The 11388-nt window shown below is 51.6% G+C and overlaps 1 protein-coding gene across 5 annotated transcripts in view; it reads right to left on the bottom strand.

Annotated features, from left to right (window-relative positions):
• IFT140 (intraflagellar transport 140) overlaps positions 1 to 11094 on the bottom strand; it is a 113163-nt gene extending 102069 nt beyond the window's left edge. For 3 of the 5 annotated variants that reach the window (XM_017858307.1, XM_017858301.1, XM_017858304.1), the window contains exons 1-4: positions 11003 to 11094; positions 9721 to 9908; positions 6134 to 6311; positions 2016 to 2237 (exon numbers count right to left, since the gene is read on the bottom strand). In XM_017858307.1, the coding sequence (XP_017713796.1) occupies positions 2016 to 2237; positions 6134 to 6280 (369 nt within the window). In that variant the 5' untranslated portion in view covers positions 6281 to 6311; positions 9721 to 9908; positions 11003 to 11094. Of the gene's footprint in view, positions 1 to 2015; positions 2238 to 6133; positions 6312 to 8885; positions 9473 to 9720; positions 10342 to 11002 lie in introns of those variants that run through there. The other 2 variants (XM_017858302.1, XM_017858303.1) reach the window with 2 other exon arrangements.
• Between the last annotated feature and the right edge of the window lie 294 nt (positions 11095 to 11388).

Consider the following 11388-nt stretch of genomic DNA (forward strand, 5'->3'; position numbering starts at 1 on the left):
CCCCTTCTCGGTGCTTTTCTAAACGTATACATGTGCGAAATGGCAAAAGCACCAGGTTCCTCACTGCGCCATTGTCCATCCCCTTCTCGGTGCTTTTCTAAACGTATACATGTGCGAAATGGCAAAAGCACCAGGTTCCTCACTGCTCCATTGTCTAATTAGCAAAGATTGAAAACCACCAAAAGGTTAATCAATAGGGGCTGGTTCAATAAATTATAACATTCATCTAATGAAGAACGGGTTTAAAGAAAACAAGGAAGTTCACTATTTACCGATATGGAAGAATCACCAGGATATGCCGTAAAATGAAAAAAGCAAGAAACATGACAGTGTGCATAGGACGCCATCACTTATGTGAAAAAGAATGAGGAAATCAGAAGACAATGTCCTCTATGCGATATTTCTGCCAAAAATGTTTGAAATGAAAGTATTATGAGGAGACAAACACAGCCAACTTGAGTGACAGTCTATAAAACAACCAGTCTACATGCTCAAAATGTCGATTTCACGAAAGACCAAAAAAAAAAAAAAAAAAAAAGAAAAGAAAGGGAGGGAAAAAGGAAGGAATGCAGGCAGACTAACCAATGGACTGCCCAGGGAATTGTTCGTGATTTAAAAAAACCAGCCAGACGTTGTAGCTCACGCCTGTAATCCCAGCACTCTGGGAGGCCGAGGCAGGCGGCTCTCTTGACGTCAGGAGCTTGAGACCAGCCTGACCCACATGGTGAAACCCCGTCTCTACTAAAAATACCAAAAATCAGCTGGGTGTGGTGGTACACGCTTGTAATCCCAGCTACTGAGAAGGCTGAGGCGGGATAATCGCTTGAACCCAGGAGGTAGAAGTTGCAGTGAGCTGAGAATGTGCCACTGCATTCTAGCCTGGGCGACAGAGCAAGACTCCATCACAAAAAAAAAAAAAAAAAAGAGAGAGAGACTAGAGAGAAGTAACAGTGAAATACAATGTATGAGCCTTTACTGGATCCTGCTCTAAAGGACATTCCTGGGACAGCTGGAGAAATGTGAATATAAACTGCATCTTGGATGTCAGTACTGTCACTGTTCCATTTCCTGGAGTGTGAGAACTCTACTGTGGCTGTGTAGGGAATGCCCTAGGCCTTAGGAGAGTGACGTCTAAATATGCAGGGCTGAAGCATCATATCTGTGATAAACTCACAAATACTCAGGAAAAATACCCGTGTAGCAAGAGGGAAAGCAGACCCGGCAGTGGGAATGGCTGGCGAATCGACACAGAGGGTGGATGCCTGTCCTTGCACTGTTCTTTCAATTCCTCCCATAATGCAGAAACTTCAAAATCTCAAGTGAGAGAAAGAATGCATTTGTGTGTGCCTGAAGAAGCAGGAGAGGTGGTAAGAAGCTGTGTGTGCTGGAAGGCAGCAGCCAGGGGACTGAGGAGACAGGACATGGCTCAGTCTTCACTCTGGATGCCTATTACCCTTTCTAAATCTTGGAACATGTGAAATCTGTTACCTGTGGTTAATTAAGTAAACACATTGTAACATTTCTGCCATACATTTGTGATTCAGTTGGCTCTGCACTGTGTCACTCTGCTGTGGGTCTGTCCTGCACACTGTGCGAAGGTGGGCAGCATCCACCACCCACTGGGGTCCAGCAGAATTCTCCCCCCAAATTGTGACAACAGAAAATGTGACTGGACACTGCCCCATGTCCCCTGGGGGGGAGAATCAACCCTGGTTAAGAAGCCCTGACCTAGACAAACAGGCTTTGGGAAAAGTGACAGAATCGGGGCGCTTATCTCATCTTTACGAATGTCGTTTCCTAGCAAAGTTCACTTATAAAGGTGCAGACACACCTTTGCCACAGAGTGGCAAATTTTCAAGCCTTGCTTCCAATACAAAACAAAATCTACAATTGCATCTGACAAGATCAACTGAATTTGGCAACAACACGTTTCACGTATTTTCATCTTTCATACTCTTGAGCATGGTCAGAAAAGGCCAAGATCTGAAAATAGCGTCTCACGTGCGTTGACTCACCCTGTCCCCAGACAGCAGGCAGTTTCCACTGGGGCTCCAACTGAGCACGGTGATGTCGGCTGTGTGTGTCGGGGGCATCGTGTGCTGCTCCTTGTCTTGCTTGTTAAACACCGTCACTTCTCCAGTCTCCCAGCCCACAGCCAGCACCAGCCGCGTCGGGTGCCAGCACAGGGAAGCAACTCGGAATGGCCTCTCAACATGTGTATCTGGCACACACTCCCCCTGCATTGGACAAGAGGCAAAATCCCGCAGTTCAGAGAGCGACAGCTACTTTTCTTTTTTTTTTTTGAGACCGAGTCTCGCTTTGTTGCCCAGGCTGGAGTCCAGCAGCCAGATTTCGGCTCACTGCAAGCTCCGCCTCCCGGGTTCACGCCATTCTCCTGCCTCAGCCTCCAAGTAGCTGGGACTACAGGCGCGTACCACCACGCCCGGCTAATTTTTTGTATTTTTAGCAGAGACAGGATTTCATCGTGTTAGCCAGGATGGTGTCGATTTCCTGACCTCGTGATCCACCCGCCTCGGCCTCCCAAAGTGCTAGGATTACAGGCGTGAGCCACCACACCCGGCCATGCGACAGCTACTTTTAAGAATTTCTGTCTAGGCTGGGCACGGCGGCTCACTCCTGTAATTATAGCACTTTGGGAGGCTGAGGCGAGTAGATCACAAAGTCAGGAGTTCGAGACCAGCCGGGCAATTCGGTGAAACTCTGTCTCCACTAAAAATACAAAAATTAGCCAGGCATGGTGGCTACTTTTTGTATATTTAGCAAAGACAGGGTTTCCTCATATTGGCCAGGCTGGTCTCAAACTCCTGACCTCGTGATCTGCCCACCTTGTCCTCCTAAAGTGCTGGGATTACAGGCGTGTGCCACCGCGTCCGGCCATGTGCTATGTTTTCTAAAATTTTCTAAAGCTGCAGCTTTGGGGAAGATATGCGTGTTTTCAGAGATTAACTTGGTTTGCCCCCAGTTGTTCCACTGGGCTTAGGAGCCATCTTCTGTGATCTCATCATTGTCCGATAGATCGTTATTTTGAAATCCTGAAGTTTTCTTTGTGCCAACTGGAAACACAGAAATACGCCGCTAACTAGTTTTATAATAGTATGCTTCAGATCTTCTAAATTAAACAATTTTATCTAAAATTGCTATAACTTTGGAATTTAATAATATTTATTCTAAAAAAAAAACCCCATTTACAATACATGTTATAGGCTCCTGCAACGGATAATCTACCCAAAAAAATAGGCAAAACTGGGGTTGGTGCTGGGGCTGGACTAAGCCCTAAAGCTGCCACAGCCTTCACATAGCTGCCGGTGTACGGAGGAGCCTGCTAGCAACAAGGGAGCTGCAGACCAGCGCTGCACCGGGCCGCAAGGGCACGTGTGTGTGGGGGGCAGTTCCTAAGGAAGAGGCCACTTAGCCACTTTCACCTGAAGGATTAATGCATTAATTACGCAAATGGATGAAGGAGCGCCTTCTATGCAGGTGGCACAGCATGTGCAGGGCTGGAAGGCTGAGGAAGGCTGTGGAAGGCTGTGTCAGCATCAAGGAAGGTGAGCCTGATGTGACAGGTGGCAGAGTGCTGAGGGCCACATCTGGGACTCCATGTTCACCCAAAGAGCAGTGCGGGGCAGGTGAGGCGGAAGCAGGGAATGACTCCATCTGTGATGCCAGGACAGGCCAGGCCTGGCTGCCGAATGGAGTACAGTAGAGGAGGCCTGTGAGGGCACAGCTGCAGCAGTAGGAAGTTGTACTGGTGTCCAGGAGAGGGGGATGGGAACCTGGAGGAGGGAAGGGTGATTGGAAGGGCAAGAAGCAGCAGACTCGCTAGAGGTTCCGGGAGAGAAACTGGGAGGATCTAGTGACGGGTTACAAGGTAGGGGAATGGGAGATGTCAACAGTCATCCGTTCTAGAAACCAGGATAAAGGGGGTGCCTTTCATTGAGATGGGAGGTACCCATTTCAGTGAGCAGGAAATATGAGGCAGGGGAGGGGTGGGGGACAATTTCAGTTCAGTCTTGTGCAGTCTGAGATCTCCTTGAAACATCCTAGAGATGTCAGGAAGGCAGCTGGGTCTCTAAGCTTACTGCTCAGAGTGAACTCCCAGGCAGGAGATGTGTGTCTGTAAGCCACTGGGGATGCTCAGACCACAGGAGGAAGAAACAGAGAGGAGCCTTGACCAAGCTCTGTGGAAGGCCATGGTGTTCACAGACTGGAAATGGAGGAAGAGCTGGCAAAGCCATGGAGGTCGGGCAGGGAACGCCCCGCCCCTGCGCTCTCAGGCATGTTTCCCAGAGGACTTCACGGGAATGTGGTACAGACAAGGACCCCAAAACACTCAGGGGGTGACACCGAGAAGCAACTGATGACTGTCACTGCTTGGGTGGAGTTGTGGTGGCAACAGGGAGCCTGCAGAAGAGTGAGTGGAGGAGGAAACCTCATTTTCCTTTTTTGAGATGGAGTCTCGCTGTCTCCCAGGCTGGAGTGCAGTGGCGCGACCTTGGCTCACTGCAAGCTCCGCCTCCCGGGTTCAGGCCATTCTCCTGCCTCAGTCTCCTAAGTAGCTGGGACTACAGGCACCCACCACCATGCCCGGCTAATTCTTTGTATTTTCAGTAGAGACAGGGTTTCACCGTGTTAGCCAGGATGGTCTCGATCTCCTGACCTCGTGATCCGCCCACCTCAGCCTCCCAAAGTGCTGGGATTACAGGCGTGAGCCACCGCCCCCGGCACTTCATTTTCTTTGTGGAGTAGGAGGTGCACTGGGCACTGAGAGGGCGGTTATGGAAGTCTGAGGAGCTTAGGGAGAGTTTCTGTTGGGGGTGAACTATGTCCCCACAAAGATATGTGGAAGTCCTATCCCCTGGTCCTTGTGATGTGGCCTCCTTTGGAAACAGGGTCTTTGCAGATGTGGGTAAGCTCAGGTGAGGTCATGAGAGCAGGCCCTAGTTACATATGCCTGGTGTCCTTTTAGGAAGAGGAGAAGAGATGCAGACACACAGAAGGGAAGGCCGGGTGACACCAGAGGCAGGGCTGGAGCAGTGCATCTGCCCGCCAGGGAGCACTAGGCTTGCTGGGAACAGCAGGAACAGGACAGCAGCTCGGGGCAGACTCTCCCCTCAGCCTTCAGAGCCAGCGGGCCCTGCTGACACCTGATTTTGGAGTTCTGGCCTCCAGAGCTGCCAGAGTACCTTTCTGTTGTTTAAAGCCACCCAGTTTGTGGAAATGATCAGAGTTCCAAATGGCCACTGTGGAGCGTGAAGGAGGGTGCTGACAGAGGAGGATGCCTCAGCATCCACGAACAGCACTGTGGGGCCATTTCTGGTGGTGACCATGAACTGATAGTGGCTTAATGCTGATGAGCCTTAAGGATTCCTAAACATGTCCCCAAGCCACTAAAACAGCTAGGGTGAAAGAACTGCCCACATACTAGAGCTTTCATAATACTGGGATTTGACATCTGTGAAAACTGATGATGGATGTGGTTTTCTTTGAGACAGAGTTTTGCTTTTGTTGCCCAGGCTGGAGTGCAATGGTGCAATCTCCGCTCACTGCAACCTCCGCCTCCTGGGTTCAAGAGATTCTCCTGCCTAAGCCTCCCGAGTAGCTGGGATTACAGGCACGCGCCACCACGCCCGGCTAATTTTGTATTTTTAATAGAGATGGGGTTTCTCCACATTGGTCAGGCTGGTCTCAAACTCCCAACCTCAAGTGATCCACCCACCTTGGTTTCACAAAGTGCTGGGAACACAGGCTTGAGTTACTGCGCCCGGCCTGATGGATGTTGTTTTCTTCATGAATAAGCTAGAGTAGAGCTCGTTGGAACACACAGACACGTGCACACATACACATGCATACACCCTCCGACATACATGCATACAGATGCTCACACACCCATATGCACACACCCACGTGTACACATACACAGATGCACACATAGATATGCACGTACACACACCAACACACATACACGCACATAGGGATGCACACATACACACACGCACACACATACCCATATGCGTGTACACACTCACAGATGCACACACACGAGAACAACAGCAACACAAACAGCATGGGCCCGAAGCTACCACAGTCAGGCTCCTTGCTTCTGAGCACTCACCTGCTCCAGGTAAATATCCACACTGCCTGTTGAGGTTGTGCTGATGTAAGCAACTGCCAAGAATGGATGGACAGGGTGCCAGCTGATGTGTGACGGTGACCCCGCTGCATCTGGGGCTTCTATCTGGTGGTCAAAATAGAGGGCCATGACGGAACTCAGGCCTGCTCAGCGCTGAAACCTGCAGGGAAAAAAAAATGACCAAGTCCAATCAGTTTTAAATAAAACAAACAAAATGACTGTACATGGAATGACAAAAGGGAAGCATCCCAAAGCACCATTGGAAGACCACTGGCAACTTGAAAATGCCTTGCGGACTGAGCAGACAACCTGATGCGAGGAGATCTCCAACAGGGAGAAATGCAGACGAGAAGCAGTTAGACCCGGAATCACCCAGGCTGTGTCACAGAAACGAATACAACTCACGGCCATCCAAGAAGGAAAGAAAGGAAAGCCCTGCAGCCTAGACTACACATGCAATCCTCAGGAACTTCCATTCCAGTCACAATAAGGACAAGTTCTATTTCTGTAGTTGCCTTTTTTTTCCTTTTTAGACCAAGTCTCGCTCTGTTACCCAGGCTGGAGTGCAGTGGTATGATCACGGCTCACTGCAGCCTCAAACTCCTGGGCTCAAGTGATCCTCGCACCTCAGCCTCTCAAGTAGCTGCGACTACAGACATGCACTACCATGGCCAGCTAATTTTTAAATAATTTTTGTAGACACAAAGTTTTACTATGTTGCCCAGGTTGGTCTTGAACTCCTGAGCTCAGGCAATCCTCCTACCTTGGCCTCCTAAAGTGCTGGGATTATAGCCGTGAGCCACCGCTGCCTTTTAAACAACATTTTCAAACAAAATAAAAGCAAACTGCTCCAGAAGAGAGTACTGGTACAGAAAAAAACCAGTACTTAATTTCCAATAAAGCATAAAATCAAAGACTGTCTTCTACCTCTGACTCACAGGTGGTAGAAGACACAAGGCTTCCTCCATTAGAGAGTCAAGAACACACAGCCGCAGCAGCTGTGAGAAGTTGAGCTTGATCAGTTAGGTGAACTTAATCTCTCTCATTCTTCCTTTCAGATCTGGAAAAGATATATATATTGTCCCTTTTCAGGAGGGTTAGGGTGATACATGAAGTGACAGTCTGGTTACTGTCACTTTGTTACACCTCCGTCAATTTGGGGACGTTAACTGGCAGAGAAGAGCATATTTGTAGACGTGTTTGCCACCATTTAAAATTATTCAGGACGGGTGTGGCGGCTCATGCCTGTAATCCTAGCAATTTGGGAGGCCGAGGCGGGCAGATTGCCTGAGCTCAGGAGTTCGAGACCAGCCTGAGCAAAATGGCGAACGTGCACTGCCGCCCTCACCGCCGTCTACTAAAAATACGAAAAATTAGCCAGTTGTGGTGGTGCACGCCTGTAATCCCAGCTACTCTGGAGGCTGAGACAGAAGAATCGCTTGAACCTGGGAGGCAGAGATTGCAGCGAGCTGAGAGATCATCCCACTGCACTCCAGCCTGGCAACAGAACAAGACTGTCTCAAAAAAAAAAAAAAAAAAAAAAAGAAACCCAAACAACAAACAAACACACACTCCAGATCAAAACCTGGGCAATTTAAAACAGCAAAAGAAACCTTTAAATTAAAAAATATGTATTTTGTTTAGAGACAGGGCCCTCAGGCTGGAGAACAGTGGTGTGATCATGGCTCACTGTAGCCTTGAACTCCTGGGCTCAAGTGATCCTCCTGCCTCAGTCTCCCAAGTAGCTGGAATTACCTCTTAAAATGAGTTTTGGCCGGGCATGGTGGCTCACACCTGTAATGCCAGCATTTTGGGAGGCCGAGATGGGTGGATCATGAGGTCAGAAGATCGAGACCATCCTGGACAACATGGTGAAACCTTGTCTCTACTAAAAAATACAAAAATTAGCTGGGTGTGGTGGTGCCTGCCTACAATCCCACCTACTCAGGAGGCTGAGGCACGAGAATTGCTTGAATCCAGAAGGTAGAGGTTGCAGTGAGCCAAGATCTCATCACTGCACTTCAGCCTGGGCAACAGAACGAAATTCTGTTTCAAAAAAAAAAAAGAGTTTTAACATTTTGCATCCAGCCAGGGTTACAAATCCTGGGCTATGGGAAATTAGTATCTAACAAGTTTACTCTGTGAAAATATTTCTCTGAAAAATGAGTGATACAATAGTACAACATTTTGTACTAACTATGAAGCCAAACGGTCCTAATTACTTTCTTTCCTGCCTGGGGCTTTTCAAGGCCACCCGCCCCCCCGCCCGCGGCTTTGGGTAAGGGAGCTCTCTCAGGGCTTGATGGCTTTGCCTTTGTCCTGTGCTTCTTGCCCAGTGTCCCCACACAACGCTGCGCTTCTCCGTGGCTGCATTTAGACTTTACTGTAAATGTGAGTTTCGCTGCTCACACACTGCCCCCCATATTATCTCTCCCAGAGAGCAGGAGGCACCCAGTATTCCCAGCTTCTTAGAACAGTGCCTTGCACAGAACGGGCCCTGCGCGGATGAAGCTGTGTATTAGCAAGGAGAGAGATTCTTCCTGTTGTGTTATTAATATAAGAAACAGGTTGCAAGCCTGACTGAATGAGTTCCATTTTTACACAGTGCATTAATACAATTGTTCATAGTTCCTTTCACCTGCATTTTAACAAGTTCCCAAAATGAGTATTATCAGTATAATTTAAAAAGTTGACACAAGGAGGAGAGATGGCTACCAATAAAATAGTGACGTACTTGATGACAATCTGCAGTAGCGTTAGCTCGGAAACAAGTACCCTTCCTTTCCTTGGAACAAAGTCCCAGTCTCTGGAACATACAACTGGGAGATGTATCAACTTTGGGGAACCAGAGAAAAACTGTATTTATTCTAACCGATGTACTCCTCTCACTTTTAGGCGTCCAGCGTCTCCAGAGCCTCTACAAGCGCCTCCATTAAACCAGCTTTTGGGAAAGAATCTGTTAAGCCCATTCGGCTAAGCGGCACGGGGTCACAGGGCTTTGAGCAGCCTTCCTCCTGTGACGCCGAGTAGGGAACCCCCGGACGGGGCTCCACGGTGGACTCTCAGGGGCAGGCACCCGGGACCACCCTGCAAAGCCTCGCTCTCCAGGCCACAATCCAGAGCCTCCGGTCTGCGCAGGGTCCTCGTTGCATCCAGCGGACGCTACTGAGAAGCCATGCGCTGGCGGTTTGATGCAACGCGACCCTCAGGGCCGACCCAGCCTGTGGCCAAGCATAGAATGTTTTTGTTTTGCTCCTGCCGTTAGTCCCGCTTCACCTGGGGTATGTGATGGCGCCGTCCACCTCCCCACCCCGCCCATTCCAAAGGGACTCTCCCAGCGACCGGAATCAGCCGCGATTCGAGGCCGTGCGGGGGCGACCTGGACCCCGCGCCAATCCCGCCCCAGCCTCGATGACACCCGCGAGGGGCCGCGGGGACTCGGCGGCGACGGGATCGTGGGAGGAGACAGGAGGGTCCCGACGCCCGCCACCGGTCAGATCCTCGGCCCCAAACCCCCGCCTGGCTCCTAAGGACCTGGGTCGGCCGCCCTAGCCCTTAAGGCCACTCACCTCTGCCAGGCCGCTGAGCCGCCGCACGTTGCCGGGACAACGGCGCGCCAGGAACGCGGAAATAGCCGAAGTGAGCGAGGCGGCCCCGAGGACGCCCGAAGCGCCCCGAGAGGCCGGAAAGAGCCGAAGGCGATCGGGCACGCACGTGCGGCTCCGAGGTCTGAGAGCCGGGGGCCGGGTTATTCGTTCTGCAAGAGAGAAGCCGGACGAGCTTTTTTTGGGAGAGACGGCGGCGCAGGGCCGGCGTCCGGGTGCCCTTCGTATTGAGGGCGCGCTGTTACAGCCCCAATCGACAGCGGCACCCTCCCCTCCTGGGCGTGTTCCCCTCCCGTGCATTCCGAGGCGGGGCCTTTCCAGCGCCGGGCGATCTCAGCCCAGGGCTTCGTTGGGCTCCGCTTTTCTAGTCTGGGAGTGGAGGGCGTGGGTCAGGCGTTTCTGGAAAAGTCGATGCGCTCGGCAGTGTCCTGAGCTGTTGGGTGACTAAGGGCCTGTGTCCACTGCCGGGCCCCGCACTCCACAGAACGGAGCAAGGCAGGGAGCGCCCCCCAGAAACCAGCTGGCGGCCGGGCGCGGGGCTCGCGCCTGGGCTTCCAGCGCTTGGGAGGCCGGGGCGGGCGGATCGTTGGAGCCCAGGAGTTCGAGACCAGCCTGGGCAACATGGCGAGATTCTGTCTCTAAAAAATTACAAAAATTAGCCGGGTGCGGTGGCGCCTGTAGTAGTCTCAGCTACAAGAGGCTGAGAGAGAAGGATCGCCTGAGCCCCGGGAGGCGGAGGCTGCAGCGAGCCGAGATCGGGCCATTGCACTCCAGCCTGGGCGACAGAGCGAGTCAAAAAAAAAAATTAATAAAAGAAAAAGAAACACCGGAATTTGAGCCGGGCGCGGTGGCTCACGCCTGCAATCCCAGCACTTTGGGAGGCTGAGACGGGCGGATCACTTGAGGTCAGGAGTTCGAGACTAGATTGGCCAACATGGTGAAACCCCGTGTGCACAAAAAAAACACAAATTAGCGAGTATGGTGGCGCGCGCCTGTCATCCCAGCTACTCGAGAGGCTGAGGCAGGAGAATCGCTTGAACCTGGGAGGCAAAGGTTGCAGTGAGCCGAGATCGCGCCACTGCACTCCAGCCTGGGCGACTGTGCGAGACTCTGTCTCAAAAACAACAACAACAAAAAAGAAATACTAGAATTTTAAAAACACCCCTCTGCTTTGTTGCTATGAAGAAGAAAATGACCAAGTGCCCAGCGCCGCTCGGCCACGCTAACGTAGCGCAGAAGCACACACCCCACTCAGGAAAGGGTGCGCGAAACTGCCTCGGACGCGCTTCCACACTTCTCCTCAGAACTCAGGTTCGCGCCCGATTCCACACTCCGAGCTACCACAGTTTTCTTCTCATGCATCCGTCAACACGGCTGCGGCCAATCACAGCACGGGCCTTGGCCTATTGGCTGCCTGTCCACCAATCCGAAGAGACGCATAGTCCGCAAGGTCGCGAGACTGGCGTCACAACAGTACTCGCGCCGTGGGCTCGCCCCCTACGCCCACCTGTCGAGCGCGCCCGCCCAGACCTAGCCAATGGGAGCGCCGTTTTGCAGAGACGCGCCCTAAAAAACCTTGGGCGTGCTCGCCCCCGCGCTCGTCGCCTCGCCCCGCGCGCCCGCGCGTCCCGG

This window comes from Rhinopithecus bieti, unplaced genomic scaffold, assembly GCF_001698545.2.
Source record: "Rhinopithecus bieti isolate Rb0 unplaced genomic scaffold, ASM169854v2 scaffold_47707, whole genome shotgun sequence".
Classification (NCBI taxonomy): Eukaryota; Metazoa; Chordata; class Mammalia; order Primates; family Cercopithecidae; genus Rhinopithecus; species Rhinopithecus bieti.